We start from the raw sequence: 18608 nt of genomic DNA on the forward strand, positions 1-18608 counted from the left end.
TGTGAAAGCTTGAAAGTGTCAATCTGACAAGAACTGTGGGATCTGAGCATCCTCCATTGTCACGAAAGCCTTGAAGAATTTAATAAAGTAGGAAAGGTAGAAAAACACTTTTGTTCACTTCATATTCAATCTGGCATACCCCTGTGACATGGCATACTAACCTAGAAAACAGGAAACTCAAACAACATCATGGAATCAACTCAAAGAAGACACCTCAGCTTCTGCTGCTACAAGGACAGAGCCATAAAAGGGTGTCAGGACAGAAGGGATTATCCCAAGAAAGGGCTAGGTAAAGGCTCAATGGTTATCTGGGCGCTCAGGCCTTTACTTTTAATGTTCTTATCTTTGAGGAATCATAGAACCTCACTGGTATGAGATCAACCCATTCCACAAAGCGTGACTAGTCTCTTGATGATCTCATTTGTAGTAAGTCAAAAGTAGTCACCAGTTAGGTATGTTCCAGCCTTGAGAAAAGCTGCAGGCCCAGAAACTACCATAATTATGCAAAATGGGCATCACCACTAGTCACTAACTGTATGAGCCACTCTGGGAGATAGCAGGTTGAATTCATTCTTGCAGAAATGTAGCTGTGAAGACCTGTGACTCTCAGAAGAGTCCAGTTTATTGCACCATGTTTCGCTTTAACAATTCCTCCCTCTGAGAAAAGAGTATGTCAAACCATTGCAAGTTAACTTCTGCTTTCTCATATACAAAGTCAGATTTGCACAGTGTAGCAAATGGCTCAAGCCTGGGGCCATCAAGGTTTTTAGTATTGTATCTTGACTCATCCTGTATCCTCACTGTTGGTATAAAACACTTTAACTACAAACCCTCAGGCTTCCATCCATTGCGAATTCAACTACAGATCTGGTTTGTCACATGGTTTTTTCCAAATGGAAGGGAGTGGAAAAGACATGAGGAATATTGTCTTCATGGTCCCTTTATTAGGAGAGTGCTCGGTGTCTGATATTCTCTTCATTGTCTTTAGGGTCCAGACTCTCCCAAAGACTGACCTTCATCACCTGTTTTAGTGCCTGTGCTCTATGAAAGTTCAAGTGCATGGCCACTATGCAGAAGGCTAAAGGACCAATGAGTCCTATGAGGACTGAGGGTCAAGACCAGGGGATACGGTTAGTCCTGAATACACACACGTACCCTAAAGTCCTAACCAGAGAGCGAAGGTGCTCCAAAACATTTGTATTCAACAGATTCTCTTTACAATAAAAAAAACTGTGGCAAAATAGATATAACACAAAAATTACCACCTTAACCATTTTTAAGTATACAATTTAGTACCATTAAGTCACTGGCATTGTTGTGCAACCATCAGGACCATCCCTCTCAAGGAATTTTTTTTATCATCCCAACCTGAAATCCTATACCCTTAAATTGTAACTCTCCATTGTTCCCTCCCCCAGCCTGTGGTAACTATTATTCTACTTTTCCATCTCTATGAATTTGACTACTCTAGGTGTTTCATATAACGGGAATTTCATATAACGGACAATGCTTGTCCTTTTGTGTCTGGCTTATTTAACTTCGCAAAATGTTTTAAAAGTTCGTTCCATGTTGTGGAATCTACCCCAATGTCATTTGAGTACACTTGCTTTGTAAATTTCTCTGTACCCCAAATAAGGGCTTTTCTTCTTTGTTTTTGATAGAGCTGTCATCTACAGAGCAAATGGCGTAATTCAGTGAAGAGCCGTTTGCACATATGTGGGTGTGTGTCTGGTAAGTAGACAGCTACAGATCAGATTCTGTTTGTAGGGGTTGGGGACACAGCAGAGGCTGTCTTGGCTGGGTCTGATGGAAAGTGAGGCTCAGGGTTATAGAGTCGCAGGTAGAGACTGGAAATGATCTTTCTCTGGTCTTTGCTCCACTTAAGTCTAGTACCATGCTTTTTTTCTCTGCCCCTGAGATCACATCACTCTTTGGGTTTTAACTCTCACCTCTGGGTAAAAGACTTTGGAATCTCTTCTTCCAGCTCTAGACTGCCCACTGAGCTTCAAGAGGCAAATATCCAATAGACTGCCCGAACCTCACTGGTCCAAAATGTAACTCATTCTCCAGCATCCGCAATCAAGTTTTCTTGACAAGAGGGTCATTATTCTTCCTGTGACTCATGTATAGGATCTCAGGACAGTTTATGATGTTTATCATGTCAATTTTCTATTATCATACTCATGCTCATGCTCTGGCTCAGGCTAGTTCCGTGAGTCTGATCCAAACTGCATTACGGTTTTCTAGCACTCTCAAATAGAACTTTCTGTGTTGGTGGAAATATCCTGTATTTGCACTGTCCAAAATGGTAGCCACTAGCCCTCATGGGGCTACTGAGCACTTGATATGTGGTTGGTGCAGCTGAAAAACTGAATCTTTAATTTTATTTAGTTTTAGTACCCACATAGCTCATGGTTACCGTGTTGGGTGGCTTGGTACTAAATGGTCTGGCAATCACCTGCAGGCTCTCCCAGCTCCAGTCAAGAAGGCGCATTGCAGCCAGGGTAAATATCTTAAAGCCTCTTTAAAAACTCCCAGTGGGGCCCCTGGCTCACAGGATGAAGTCCAAAGTCTCCAGGAAGGAGTTATAGAATTTGTCTCTAAACTACTTTTCTAACTAACTCCATATTTGAGGACTTCCTCTCTGTCCCCCGTCTAACTCAACATGTTGTATTCATCAGATGTACTCTGCAGGCTCTCTCCTGTCTGCATTTGCCCACGCCAGTTCATCTGTCACTTCCCTGCGTGTCTCTGCTTATGCAAACCCTGCCCACCCTGCGGGACACACCTCAAACAGGTGTCTTCCTCAAAGCCTTTTCTGGCTCCCGTCCCACCCCCAAGGGGAAGGTAAGCCCTTCCTCACCACCCTCCCAGATTCTTTTGTTTGTATCTTATGTAACAGATCATAATTTGTGCTGCAACAGAGGTTAATTGCTTACATATCCCATTTTTCCCTACTATAATAAATTTAGGATACTGTCTTGTTTAATTAATTTAATACATAATAGATACTGTTGCTTGTTCAGTCTTACATGTGGAAGGCTCTCAATTAATATATTAATCGAAAGAAGTATCAAATCAAGCTCATATGAAACAACAGATTCAGAGCAATCTTTATATTTAAGTACTAGGACAAATAATATGACAATAAAATCTGGCTCACAATACTAAAAAGAAATATCAGCCTTTAAATCAGTAGTTTATGCCAGAGTAAGTTACTGAACCTAGGTCTTCTCTATCTATAGCTACATGTTCTAGTTTAGAATAACCTATGTGTGAAGGCAGCAAGTTAGCTTACCTGATAGACTTTGGGATTATGTCTAGTGTAGAGCAGAAACCGAGTGTTTATCTCCTCTGGAGACCAGGGCAAACCTGCCAACTGTCTCGACAAAGTCCCGGTCCATGGTAAACCGTCTTTAAAGCACCCCACTCTTTCATAGCAAACTTCTTTTCCTGCAGCAAAAAGATGGAGTGTCAGTATTGTAGGAACCAGGCCCAGAGAGAGGCTATGTTTCCCACCATGAGGGTTCATTGAAATAGGTCTTTAAGTTAAGCAAGTCTGGCTCAAGGAGACTCTCTTTAAAAAATGCTCTCCTCTCCCCTTCCTCCACCACCCTCCTCATATTATTTATGACCATGACTTTGTAGATCAGTGTTCCAGAGGAGAGCATAGGGGCTTTGGAATCAGACATTCCTGGCTTTGGACAATTCTTTTACCTTTTATGAGTCTCTGCTTCCTCCTCTGCAAAGTGGAGTTAATCCCACTTACCTTACAGCCTTGATAGGAAGAGTAAATGAACCATTACACCGGACAGCCCTTGTCAATGGGCCTGGACATAAGAGGGATGCTGTGTGTTCCCTGAATTCCTGCCTTTTCTCACAAGACTGAAGGTTTTTAATGAAAGGGACCTTGGAGTCCCCAGAGCCTAGCACTATGCCTGATACACAGTAGGAGCCCATCACAGGTCTCCTCAGAGTACAGATGACAGCAAAGTTCCATTCAGTTGTAACCGAGTCTCTTCTTTCTGGAGCTCACCTCACTCATCTCTACAATGAGAAGCTTTGGGGAAACTGAGTCTTAATGTTTCTGCCATCCACTGACTTTCATTTATCTTTTCAACAAGGCCTTTCTTTTTCATTTAATAGTCGAAGACAGCTTCATTTCCTACTGTTTTATGGAGGAATAATTTAATTTATTCAATTATAATTATTATTTGTTCAATTTATTATTTAATTATGTATTCAATTTATTATTACTTATTAAATTGGTTTTCATTTATTCATTTTATGATTATTCATTAGTAGTGGCTAGAGCTGTTCAAAGACTCGAATTTGAGGGTTTTCTTTTATCACTTACCAAAATATGGTGAATCAGTCTTTGACTTTCAAGCCCACCAGATTTTACTTTAAAGTTTTAGGAGATATTGCATTTTCTCCATTCCCTAGCAATGAAGTTCCACAATATATATAAGGAGAGAGGATAGGGAATTAAGTTTTTTAATCAGAGAAATGTTTATACATTGAAAAGAAACTGTACGGATGAGCAACATCCCCTGCTCACCCCCAAACCCAGCCCTCTCCCCAGAGGTGACAGTTATTCTGGTGGTTACCCCAATATCTATATATTACGTGCTTACACTGTCAAGTTTTGATTTATTAACTTTAGTCACACATAATCTATTAACTTGCTGCAATAATAAATGAGGATTTAACCCACCTATTTTTGGGATCAGCCAGGATCAGGACAAGAAAAAAATCACACCGGTTATCTTAACTGTGAGAGTTTAATACAACGAATTGTCATCAATCAGGTATTGGAAAACTGAAGGCAAAAAGGGGACCACGTAGGAGCTCCCAGGTGACAGCTGCAGGGAGCAGCTACTAGCAGGGGGCTGGAGGGTGACACAGAAGAGGTTCGTTAATTCAAATAAGGAAACTTGGAGGAAGGGCTGCTAGACCCGGGGAGGGGTGCTGCCTCCAGAGCTGGGGCTCAGTCCCTGAAGAGGGGTGCTGGCTGGTTAGTGCTGACGTCTTTGAGTGGGCACCATGCTCCTGGTTCTGGGAGTTTTAGAACAACTGCGAACTGGAGCCACCTCCTGTTACTGGATGATCGTTCATGCAGGGGTGAAAAGTCATTGCTGCAAAAACACGGACAGGAACCAGGAGCCAACAAGAAGGAACACCTCCCTTTTCCATCCTGGAGCCTCAGTGTCCCTCTGGTGTCCCCACTGACAGTGCTTCTCTCTGGGAGTGGTTGAACAGGGTGAGCAGTGGTTGAGCATCCCAGCGCCGGCCAGGCAAGGGCTGACCCGAAGCTGGGGGACAACAGCTCCTACAGGACAATGCTCTCCACACTCTCAAATCCTCCTCCTCTACAGTCAATAACACTGTTTTTAGCTCATTTATCGGCTTCCTTTGTAAACTTAAATAGTAATCTTCTATTTTTTTTTTAAGAGAAAGAGAGAGAGCACGGGGGCGAGAGGGGCAGAGGGAGAGGGAGAGAGAGAATCTTAAGCAGTCTCCAATGCCCAGCATGGAGCCCAACACAAGGCTCGATCTCATGACCTCAGCCAAAATCAAGAGTCGGATGCTTCAGCGAGGGAGCCACCCCAGACACCCCAGGAATCTTTTATTTTTTGATCCATATCTCCTACTCCTCATAACTTGACTCCCTACCTTTGCAAGACAAGGTTTAAGCCATGTTGCCTGTCTTCTTCCCTTCCATCTTCCAAGGCCTCCCAGCCACACTTTGACTTTCAGACCGTCAAAGTTGATAACATTCAGACTTTGTTCTATAATCATAATTAAGTCTTTCATGTTTTGTCTGTAGGCTGGCTCCGAAAAATTGAATGTCAATAAACAGAAACAGATTATTATGACTAAATAAATATTTTTCCTTTCAGAGCCAGCTAGCATGCTATAATTACATTTCCTTGTCTGCACTTGATTATTCAGTTACCCATTCCCTTCAAAGGAGAATATTCAAATGAATTATCTTTTCATAGACATGAATTGCTCAAGATCAGTGTCATTTTAGTTTCTTCCATATTTGGATTATGCTTTTCTTGTGCCGTTTTCATTTTCCTGGATTCTCTGGTTGCCTTTGTTTTCTCTTGTTGCAAGAGTAAACATGTGCCCTCTTCAATATATCCCTAGTACAGTGCAGCTCCTCAATCAATATTTCTCCTGCCTGGAATCTATTCTGTTTTTTCTGTTGAAGCACACATATATCCAGTTCTGATTTGGACCAGTGAGTTTACATTTGGATTGTGCCTTTTTCTAAAAGATGTATTTATTTGAGAGAGAGAGCATGGTGGGGAGGGGCAGAGGGAGAGGGAGAATCTCAAGCAGACTGCGCTGAGCATGAACCTGACACAGGGCTCCATCTCACCACCCTGAGATCACGACCTGAGCTGAAATCAAGAGTCAGATGACTTACCCAACTAAGCCACCCAGGTGCCCCTGGATCATGCTTTTCTAATACAACCTTCTGTTTTTTCCTAGAATGTCCAGCTGCCTTTGTTTTTTGCATTGCATGGCTTCCCCTGCAACACACAAATTCTTAACTACATCATTCAGTCCATGGAAGTGAGTTTGGATTTCAAAATGAAGATTGTTGTAAATACTGTCTATTTTCAATGTTTGTAACTTATCAGGGTTATTGGTCACCGTGCCCTTTTTCATAAGGAAATACCCACTGAAGGAGCATAAAGTTAGAAGAAACTACATGTGATGAAGGAGACTGATCAACATCATAAGGTATTAAAGCCATTTAGAAAAAAAAATGGAAAGATTAATAGTTCTCTAAAAATAACATGTTTGCTATAAAATCAGTAAGTTGATATTGGGCCAATAACTTAAATGGCCAATATAAAACAAAGAATATAGTTTTAAAATGGTAGCCTTGAAGATATTATGCAGCCACTGAAAATGTTTACAGAGATTTGTAGTGCAGTTTGTAATGAAAGTGAGAATGATACAGTGTTAGGGGGGAAGGCAGGTAGCAGAGGTATGTATGGTTTTATTTAAAATGCATGGGGAAAAATAAAATTTAAAGGAAGTACATCAAAATATTAACAGTGGTGAGAACACAGTTTTTATTTTCTTTACCCTTATCTATGGCCTTAAATTTTCAATGATTAATAATAATTACTTCTATAATAAAAAAGTTACAACAGAAAAAAAAAAGAGTACTTCTCCAAATTATGTCCAGTGCAGCTGCTTTGTCTTACTTATAATAATTAAAACAGCAAAACAGACTGAGCCCTAAGTGTCACATATGTGAGGAAATGGAGAATTAGAAAAAGTAATCACTCTTGCCCAATGTGTCATTGCTATTAAGTGGTAGTTGGAAAAAAAAAAATGAACCATCAAGCAGCTCATTCTATCACTAAGTAGAATTGGGAGGTACATTAATTAATTAGCTTTTGCTAGGTTATGCTCTGGTAACCAAGAACCTCCAAATCTCCTTGGCTTACCAAAATTAAGGTTTATTTCTCATTCTTGTTATATTTTGGCTGCAATAGTTTTAGGTTGGCTGTGGCTCTGATTTACCAGTCCTCTTCTTCCAACATCTAAGCTAAGGAGACCCTTGTTCAGAACTTGTTGCTCTTGGGGCAGAGGGAAAGGGGGTGATGGCTGAACCCTGCAAAGGCTCTTCACACAGGCATTCAGACTTGGACTGCTCTCAGCATGTCCTGTGGCCAAAGGTGAGGCTGTGGAGTCCTCTTCCGGGGACTGGGAGTAAGTAGTGGGGGACAGTAATTCAGTCTGCCATGGAAAGGTATGCGGGTTTACATTTTTATAAGTGCCACCAGAAGGAAAACTTTTATCATTTAAATTTGCATTTCTTGAATTACTTACACACTTGAATATCTTGTGCATTTCTGGCCCTTTGGACATCTGTGGGTGAGATCTTTGTGTCCTATGCACATTTTTCTAAAGTTTGCTTTTTTCTTACTTATTTGTAAAAACTCTTCGAATAGTGGAGAGATTTGCTCCTTTCCAGTCAGATATTGAGAAAAGATATTCTAGTTTGCTGTTTATATTTTGGTTTTATAGAAGTTTCACATTTTATTCAATAAAATGATCAATCTTCTCCTTTATGGTTTTGGGGTTTCATCTTATTTAGAAAAGCTTTTCTTCAAGATAATGAACAATTTCACTCTGTTTTCTTTTATACTTTTCTTGTTTCACTCTTTTACTTTAAATGTTCATTGATCTGAGATTTATTTTGGTGTAAAGAGTAAGATTTTCATCTAGAATTTCAATTCTCTTGGCCTGAATTTATACAAAGTATAATCATTTTAATTTCTTCTATACCTGTGGTTTTTTCCCTTTGTTTATTTAAATCTGTCAGCATGGTTTTCTATTTCTTGAGTTTTATTAAGCAACCACCACACATATTTACCAATTATATTGCCTTTCTCCCATTTTTCTAATGCGTTAACCTCTGTTTATTTTTATTAATGAAATTCTTCCTTCAATGTTACTTGTTCTTTTTCTAATTTCTTCAATTCTTGAGTCATTATATTTTGATATATTCTGCAATTGAAGTGTTTTATTTCCTCTTTGACCTAAAAGTTCTTTAAAAGAGCATTTGAAATATAGCACATTAGATGAAACTAGGTTTAATTGGCTAAGCAATCATATAAAGTTGGCATATCAGTTCATATTTTCTTAATTTCCACTTTCTAAATGAGTCATTTCTCTATCTTACTGTGAGCAGCCTTTTCCAATGACAAAAAAAATCTTGAAAATAGATTCATTAATTTATTCAAGAAATATTTATTTGAGTGCCTATTAGGCGCCAGATACTGTTCTCAGCACTGGGGATTCAACAGTGGGAGAAATAATCCTAGCCCTCATGGAGTAGAGTCTAGTGGGGCTGTGGGAACAATGAATAAGTAAATAAAATGAAGGTGCATGTGTGTTTAGGCGAGGAGCAGTTTACTATTCAAATAGGGTGGCCAAGGAAGATCTCACCAAAGTAGGCGGCATTTTTTTTTCTTAAGTAGGCTCCAAGCCCAGTGTGGAGCTCAACATGGGGCTTGAACTCATGACCCTGAGCTCAAGACCTGAGCTGAGATCAAGAGTCAGATGCTTAACTACTGAGCCATCCAGGTGCCCCTAAAATAAGAGGCATTTGAATCCATAGCTAAAGGGGGTAAGTAGCAAACTGTGGGGAATTCTAGGCAGAGAGAAGGGAACATACCAGCCTCTGAGGGAAGGAGCATCCTTAGCGTGACAAAGGAATTATGAGGAGACCACCCTGACCAGAGTTGAGGGAACAGTGGGGAGAGACAGGTCCACAACACCTGATTTTGCAGTTTCAAAAATCTAAAACTCTTTGGGAAAAAGAAGTGGGGTGTTGACTTTTTCATTCATTTGTTTTTCAATTTGCAACAGACTCATTTGTCAGCAAAAACTGACTTAAGGCTATAAATATATATACTTGTTATCCTACTTAATAGGAGTATTCTTAGATTTTACTACAGAAATATCCGTGTGGTTGTTTACAGGGTGCTGCCCTGGAATTCCTCTCGGGGTTTGTATTTTCCAGTGTACTTACCATAGTCCCTTTCTAAAATAAAATAAAATAAAATTGGAATTCCAGAACACATGTGGCCCCAGGGGGTTGAATAAGGGATGGCAGACAAGTAGCAGGGGATGGTGTTTAGAGAGGTTACAGAGGACTAAAGCATGCAGTGCTTGGCAGATCATTGGAAGGACTTTGGCATTTCCTCCGAGGTGAGGGGGAGAGCCGTTGGAGGGCCTTGAGCAGAAAAGTGATGCAGACTGACTTAGGTTGGCTTTTGTTTTGAGAATAGATTGAAGCAGGAGAAGGGGAGAGGCAGAGAGACCAGCTGGGAGGTTACTGTAGTCAACTAGACAAGAGACAATGGTGTCCAAAAGGTTAAGGTGATAGCAGGGTGGGTGGTGAGAAGTGGTCAGGTTCTGGATAAATTGTGAAGGAGGATCCAAAAGAATTTACTAATTAACTGGCAGGGAGGTGTGATGGGAAAGTTGAGGATGATGTTGAGGTTTTTAGATGAAGTTCCTGGAAGACTGGAGTTGCCATTGATTAGGATGGAGAAACTCTAGAAGGGACAGATTTGGGAGTAGAATCAAGAGCTCAGCTCTGGATATGTAGCTTTTATATGAATTAGACACATCGTGGAGATGCCACAGAAACAGTTGGATGTGAAACTGGACTTTCAGGGAGAAGTTCAGCTGGAGACAGGAACTTGGAAGTCTTAAACACAAAGTTGGTATTTGATGTCATGAATATAGATAAGATCACCAAGGGAGTGATGACAGGAAAAGAAGAGGGATGATCTAAGGATGGAGTCCTAGGACACTCCATCATTAAAACATCAGGAAGATGAGAGGATGAGCAAACAAGACTGCCAAGAAGTCACTGAAGAAGAAGGAAGAAATCCAGAAAAGCGTGGCATCCTAGAGGCCAACTTAAAAAAACCTGCTGCCAGGGGAGGGGGCAATCGAGAATACCAAATACTGCTAAGTCTAAATGGATGAGGATGGAGAATTAACCACGGCTTTGTCACCATGGGAGTGACTGGTGACCGTCACAAGTGTAGTTTCTGGGGTGAAAGCCTGATTGGAGTGAGTTCAAGAAAGAAGGGGAGGAGAAGTAAGAAACCCTATGTACAAAACTCAGAAGTGGGAGTTTTAAAGATGGGTGAAATAACACGTTTGTGTGCTGCTGGGAATGTCCCAGAAGAGAGGAAGAAAATTGGTGAGGCAGGAGAAATAGAAAAGAGTACTGTTGAGTAGAGTCCTTGAGCAGGTAAGAGGAGATAGAGAATAATACAAAGGGGGGAAGGGCTGGCCTTTGTTGGAACAAGAACAGCTTATCTCTTGTGAGAGAGAAAGAAGGCAGAATGTATGGGCAGGTGCACGCAGGTAGCTGGACAGATGTGGTACTGGGAGCTCCGGGAAGGCCTCTTCTCTTTGTTTCCATTTTTCTTACTGAAAAAGGAATCCAGGCCATCAGCCGAGTGGGGGTGAGCAGGGAGGTGTTGGAGGTTTCAGTGGAGGGGAGAAGAATGAAACAACCCAGGAGCCCTGGCAAATGAATGGACAAGGGGAGAGGAGTAAGATGGCTTGGCAGCTTTAGGGTCCACTTCAGCTTTCTAACCATGAATTCACAGTGAGACAATCATCATGCTATGTGTTTTTTCCAGGCACATTCAGCTGCCCATTCAGCTGCACAAAGGAGATGAAGAGTTGGATTTAACCAGGGTTGTGGTCAAGCCAAGTAAAGCAAGAGCAGCAGAGAGAAGGCCAATGTGTACGCTAAGGAGTGATTATGATGGACCATGGGATTTAAGCTAAGTAAGGAGGGAACTGAGGAGAGAGTTAGCTGTCAAAGAAATTTTAAAAAGTAGGTAGTTATATGGAATTTAGATTATTTATATATATACATATATATGTGTATATATATATTTCTATGGCACATATACGGTCATTACAGAGCCGCCATAATTAAAAATCTGAGTCTCCATCACCTCTGTATTATTACCTGTATTGGCATCTATTAAATTTGTAACAAGGTCCATTTGGTTTCAGTTCTCTGGTAGCTGCCATTTTACAATTTATGTTTAATTCGATAAGCCTTCAAACAGAAATCACTCCCTACCGAAAAACACACATTTCTGATGGGCGTAGGGAAGCCTTGTCAGTCACAGCTGTGTCTCCAGAGCTTAACCCAGGGCCCGGCACATAGTAGGTGATTGTATTTGTTGATGAAATAAAACAGATTAGTGTCCTTGTTCAGAGAGCATTTTGAGGGGTGGGCTGTGAGTAGAGATGGCAAAGAGGAACTGAACTCTGGAAGGAGGAGAGACCACCTGAGAAAAGAAGGCGTCAGATAAAGGAAAAGAGACCAGGGTGGACTTCTCTCACTCAATTCTGCTTTGGAGCTCATCAGTCTAACCGCTTCCAACATTCAAATCAGGCCTGTTTTGTGCCCCTTCCTGGAATATACTACAACAAACAATAGCTCCATCCACTCTTATCCCATAGTAAAAAGCTGGAGGGCAGGGACTAAAAACACTGAAATTCTTTGATTCTATTTTCGTTAAAACATATCAGCTAACTTTTGTTGTGCTTTAGGAGGTAAAAACAAACAAACAAAAAACCAAAACCAAAAAAAAGGAGGTTAAAAACAGAAAACCAACTACTACATAGGAGATGCATAAGGATGTAAAGAGCACAAGTCAGTGAGTGTTGAGTTAGTGTGTAAGAAATGTTCACAGACCAAAGTCCCTTCCCAAAATCAAGATCCCAATAGAAAAAATCAACTTGGAAGTTCCAATCAGCATTAATTATTCATTCATTCATTCATTCATTCATTCATTCATTATCTACAGTGAATCAGGTATTGAAATAAAAAACATGAATGTATTTTTTCATTTACTGCTACATACCTATCTTAGAAGTGAAGAAATTAAGACTTTAACAGATAAGTTACTTGACCAAGTTCATAAGGCTAATAAGTACAGAGCTGGGAACCTGGTACAAGACCATCCAGCAACTTTTATATTATTGGAAATAGTTGCTTATATACTCATCAGATTTAGTATTACTAAGTTGATGCATTTCCCTTAGATACTTTTATGACAAGTAAATCAAAATATAAACAGAGCCAGTATTTCAAAGCCCATGTCAATCACATTTTGGATGTAACTATACCCCCTATTTTTAAGGAATTAAATTATGAGTCTTACCTGTTGATATGTCAAAGAATAAGAGTGCAGCAATCCAAAATGCAAGCATCTAAGTTGATTTTAAAAATCACATCAATTCTTCTTGAAGGTTTTTAGTGATAAAGTCACCTTACTATAAAATATTAAGTAATTTTCTTCAAAGTGATACCATTCAACATCTAAATTCTAGGTCCAGAAGAGCATGGAGTTCACACCACCTTTAATCCCTATGCCCTGCAAAGTAATGTGCCATAGCCCACACTCCTAGCTCCACGTTAAGAGATTTAATCAGCAGGGCGTGCCTTCCACTAGGTGATTGGTAATTAAAACTTCTGAGGTTTTGCTGTTTCATCATCAGCAATATTTTGATTAAGCACAAACTGAGTCACTCTTGAAAGTTATTTTAAGGCTTTGGAATGGTAGATAACAAACATTTAAAAGGCACAGTTTTTCCAAATCAGGATTATGCATTTTGAGTGTTCTTTCCCTCACACATTTCTGAGAGCAAACATTTGCTTACTACAAACAGACCCTCCTAAGATATTATGAATTGAAAATGAATGTGGCTAATAATGACTAACCTGCCCATTACAATGGGGCAATATAATGTAGTACTGTCATCTAGAGCCCAATCACCTGGGTCCACATTCTGGCTCTGCCACTTATTAGTAGTGACCCTGGGCTAGTAAGCCTCAGCTGCACCTTTCCTCACTTGTAAAATGGGGATAATCAATGTTCCTACCTCATAGGGTCACTTAGGTGATTGAATTATTTATTATATGAATAGCACCTGGTAGATAGTACTATATTGAGTTGATTTTATTAGTTATTTTCCCACTATGTTAATGGTTATGAGAACAAATTTATGTCCACATATAGCTAGATATACCCTTACGTCATGGTACATAGGCTTCATAATGACATTTAATGTAATGCAAACCTGCCTTGTTGGCTACTACATTCACTTAAAGCGGTTGAGTTCACAGATATCCTCAGTCAGTTTCTCCATTTTTAAATGTTCATAGAAGATGGCTGAAAGTATTTCTTGGTTTTGCTTAATTTTTTCCTCTCACCATAACAACATTAAGATTTTCACATACTTATGAAGCATTCAGCCCTTTCATACAAATCTTCTTACATTATGAAATGGTCAGACAAAGGAGAGATTATGACCAAGAGCAGTTGCAAGTCTTGGGGGCTTTCTTTGGTTGAACTATTTCCTGGAAGTGGCAGCGGCCAGCCCCCCGGCAGGCAGGCAAGCAGACACGCAGGAGCCCGAGAATGGGCTCTTCAGCAGCACGGAGCTGTGTGCCTGGCACGCTGAGTGGCCAGCAGCTATGCCATGGAAAAGGCACATTCTAGAAGCTTCGCCAGTTGCCACTGGTCATTTTTCCAAGAATCCATGTTTTCAGCCACACAGGCAGGATCCACATGAATCGCAGAATCATCAGCAGCTCCTCTCAGAAGACAACTCTTACTCATGTCTGCATCCCAAGGGACAAGCCCAATGCCTGGAATTTAGCAAGTGCTTAACAAACAGTTTTAAATGAAAAAAATACAAAGCTCTACAATGATAATACAGGGACTTTTTCTTAAACCACGCTCTCTTCCATGTTTTCACAGCACTTTTCAATGAATCTGCTATAGCACTCAGCATGTTATAGAATGGTTAGGCATTTACCTGTTCGTCTCCTCCCCTAGACTGAACTGTTCGGAGACAGGACTGGTTTTTGTTCATCTCTGGGCCCTCAGGATCTAGCAATAGATCTCTCACAACAGATACAGGGTCAATATTTGTTGATAGAAAAAAAAAAGTAGCATTAATTTTCATTGATCTCACATCATTTGAGGAAATTCTTACTCTAGAGAGAATATGATTCTGAGAGTGGAAGTCTCATTATACTTTAACAATTATATTTAATAATCATCAGATGCTGGTGATTCCATAACTGCTTGCTGAAATCATGGCCGTTCTGCCCAAAAAAACGTCACATAGAGCAGTTAACAGTAGCTCTTAAAAGTTCATCATGAAATCAAAGCTCCACTTATATGTGCCAGCCCTATGGCACACCAAAATGAGGAAAAACAGCAAGTCAGTGGAATTCTTGATTCAAGAATAGAGAATAATTTAATTAATTTTGTCCCCGACATGATAAATTATTTTTAGGATTTAGTACAGCGGAGAACCTTTAAAGATGTCATGACAGATATTTCAATATTAATGTCAGAACCCTGAAGAATATGGCTATAATTTAAAAAATCACTTTTTAGACTATTACTTAATGCATGGCATTTTAAATTATCCAAGACTTCAAGGAGGCCAGGATTTCGTCATGGCCATTTTGGTGAAGCAAAGAAAGAGTGAAGTACAAAGACAAATACCTAAGTAATCTCAGCAAACCAAATACTTAAGTGGCTACTACATGCCAGGCACAATTCGAGTTTCTAGTGATACATCCATGAATAAAAGACAATAAAGACTCTGCCCTCTTGAATAGGACAATGGGGAAGGCAGCCAATAAACACAGTAAACAAGTAAGATAGAAATTCTTACTCTAGATAGAATATGATTCTAAGAGTGGAAGACTCATTATACTTTAACAATTATATTTAACGATCATCAGATACTGGTGACTTACAGAGTATGGGGAAAGGTGGTTCAAATACTATGGGGCGGGGGAGAAAGCAGAATAAAGCAGATTGGGGAATCTGGGATTTGTTTGGAGGAGAGGGTTGCTATTAAGTTTGAATAGTCCAGGGAGGTCTCACTGAGAAAGGTGATGTTTGAGCAAAGACTACTGGCGGAGGTGAGGGAGGTTAACTATGTGACTCTCCAGAGAGAGGGACAGGTGGTCCCTCCTGTCTTTGAGGAAGAGCAAAAAGGTCACTATGGCAATATCAGAGGAAGAAGAGTAGGGGATGAAGTCACAGAAGCACTTGGGGGCCAGAGTGGGTAAGGCTTTATTGGTCATTGTAACAACTGCTGCTTTTAGTCTCAGGAAAAAGGAAGCCATTGGAGGGAGGGCTCTGAGCCGAGGAGACCTGGTCTGACTATGGTTGTAACAGGGTCTTTCCGGCAGCTCTGCTACCACGAGGCTGAAGTAGGGCAAGGGCAGAAGCACTTTTTTCCCCCCTCCTTTCCGTTCTGGTCCTTTTATTTTTGTAGTAAACTCTCTGGACGGGGCTGGTGGGGGTTGTGGGGAGCTGGTGGGGAGGGGGCCCTCTTGGGCGGGGGCTGGAGGCGGGGTTATTGGCCCGAGCTCCCTGTTCCCAGGGGACCTCTGTGGGGAGGGTGTCAGGACGGGGGCTGACCGCATGGGGGCGCGGGTGGGCGGGAGAGGCTGGGCGCCATATTGCACTTTGGGAGTGGGGCCAGCCTCCTAGATAGGAGGCTATTTAAGGAATCCAGGGGAGAGATGATGATGGTTTGGACCAAGAGGGTGCCAAGAGAGGTGGTGGGAAGTGGATCGACTCAGGATACGGTCTGACGGTAGAGCCAACAGGGTTTCCTTTCTTACCATGTCTATTCTTCGACTTAGCTCTTGAAGGATGCAATGATACAGGAAGGTCTTCAGTGTGTTTCGCAGATCTACTCCCTTTTTTTCCTGCTTTATTCTTGAATAACACATTTTCTCTCATGAGCATCATCAGAATAATTCTTACCATGCTTGAAAGGACAAAAATATTTTAATGAATTTGTTTAGCTTGATTGGTTTAAGGAATGTAATTTTTCTGCAAATTTTTAGAAATGTGTTTCTAAAACAGATGATGCTTCCTGGAGGAGTCTATCTCTGTAGTAAGGCTTTATTTGTATGCACATTTTGTAATAATATACCACTTGTAGGCAGACATAAAACAAGCATCTCATGTGAAAGAATAACCTCTACCAAGGAAATATTGCAAACTATTACTTTGTGAACTCTAGACTGTAATTAGGGAGTCATCACATACTTGTTAAATTATACACAGTAAAAATATACATTGCATCAACACAATTCATTATAATTACAAGTTAACTCTAGAAGGCTACTTGAAGTTTCTAAGTAGTAGTACACTTTGCATAATAGTAATGTACTATATATATTAGGATGTGTATTAAAATTACACTTGAAAATTTAAAATTAAATTTTCCCACATTCAGGAAAGAAATTGGAATATATAGAAAAAAATACCACTGTCAAAGAGGCAAGGGAAGGAGAGGTTAGGAGGATTTATATTAGCAGTTCATGTATGAGACACAGTTTGAAAAAGCCTAAGTTCTAGAAGCAGACTCTAGAAGGAATAGAGTAGCATGGTGATTTAGAGCCTGGACTTCAGAGCTGGATCTGGGTTCATGGCCAGCCAGGACCTCTTCAGCTGTGTGATTGCTGGCAACTTAACCTCTCTGAGCCTCAGATTCCCTTGCACACTGGTTAAAAAATTAAGTCCCATAACTTACCTGCACCAACTTTATTTGAATGTTAATAAGTTTGCCTTTTCTCCTTTATCTAAACTATTCATTTCTTTCCTTCCCTTCCTCCCCTTAGCTTTATTAATTGACAAAATTGTATATGTTTAAAGTGTACAGTGTGATGATTTGCTATACATACATTGTGGAATGACTACCACACTCAAAGGATGTTGCAGTGTTCTTGGGAAGATGGAATGAGCAAATGCGCATAAAGAGCTTGGCCTACACGAGGCATCCAGCACGCAGTAAATGGCAACTGTAACAACAATTACTATCTTCTTAGGTCCAACCCAGTCTCCTGTTATGGGTGGGGTGGTATGTAACAAATGCTACTTGTCCAAACCAGCCCAGGAGAAAGGCAGGACTGGAAAGGAGGGTCATCCATGGGTAAGTCTGCCTTCCGTGGGTGCATGGTGACAACAGTAAATCTGTATGTGGACAGCTTGTGTAATTACGAAGGAAATGTGGGCCCAACAGAAATGAACCGCAGGGAGAGAGAGAGAGAGTCATGGGAAACAGGTTCATTAGGAGGCATGATGAAGTAGCTAGATATGGTGAGGAGAGGGATGATTACTGGGTGAGGATGGCAGGAAGAGGAACAAGCGTGCCCAAGGACAGGGAACAGGAAGGTGACTTATAGGTTAGAAAGCAGAGGGAGGAGACCTGATTTGCTTCAGGAGGGACTGAACATGTTCCTGGGATGTTCTCGTTCCATGAGCAACAGGTTGTTCTGTCATATACTTCCACCCATCACAAGGAAAACCAGAGCTTAAGTAGATTAGTGTAAATCCAGCCAAACACATTTTAAAACAACTCAAATGCTCATCTGTGAAAGGACTTCCCACGAGTTTCTGGGCTCCCTATGAGTAGGACAGGTACTCTCAGGGCCCTGGCAGGGGGAGTCACAGCTGTTTCACGTTGCTAAGGTATTTAGACCCCATTTGCCTATGTCTCTGTCTACTCTGGCTCCCTTTCCATCACCCTTCGCCTTGTACGGGTGGTGCTGGAATGGCCTTGGGCATTTCTGGGGCTCAGCTGAGGGAGAAATTTAGGAAACACTTTGTAAGTGCCTGACTCTGCTGTTTGATGCTTGCTGACAGGTTTCAAGCCTCACCCTAACCTCCTTCCTTTCTGCCTTACATCTGCTAACCTGATAAGAAAGCTGAGTCTTCCTTTTTTTTGGCATGAGTGGCAAGTCCAAACAGGGAATCCCGTGCACATGCTTGTGGGAGCCCTCGCCTCAGCCCCACCTCCTAAGCACCATAAAGCCCCCAAGCCAGTGTCTTCTCTCTCTAGTCGTTTTTTAGACCAGCGTGGGTGTCTGCCCCGCCTTCCCAGAGATGCATGAGGTAAGTAATATGAGCCTATTTTGTTCTCACAAGTACCCTACAAGGTTGATAGTTCATTCCAGTTTTTATTCAGGTAAG

At 41.0% G+C, this 18608-nt stretch overlaps 1 protein-coding gene across 3 annotated transcripts in view; it reads right to left on the bottom strand.

Moving 5' to 3' along the window:
- The window catches only part of PNLIPRP3 (pancreatic lipase related protein 3), a 35002-nt gene extending 22058 nt beyond the window's left edge, over nucleotides 1–12944 (bottom strand). For all 3 annotated transcript variants that reach the window (XM_078076841.1, XM_036096284.2, XM_078076842.1), the window contains exons 1-2: nucleotides 12753–12944; nucleotides 3299–3453 (exon numbers count right to left, since the gene is read on the bottom strand). In XM_078076841.1, the coding sequence (XP_077932967.1) occupies nucleotides 3299–3453; nucleotides 12753–12801 (204 nt within the window). In that variant the 5' untranslated portion in view covers nucleotides 12802–12944. The remainder of the gene's footprint in view (nucleotides 1–3298; nucleotides 3454–12752) is intronic.
- Between the last annotated feature and the right edge of the window lie 5664 nt (nucleotides 12945–18608).

Source organism: Halichoerus grypus, chromosome 7, assembly GCF_964656455.1.
Source record: "Halichoerus grypus chromosome 7, mHalGry1.hap1.1, whole genome shotgun sequence".
Lineage (NCBI taxonomy): Eukaryota > Metazoa > Chordata > Mammalia > Carnivora > Phocidae > Halichoerus > Halichoerus grypus.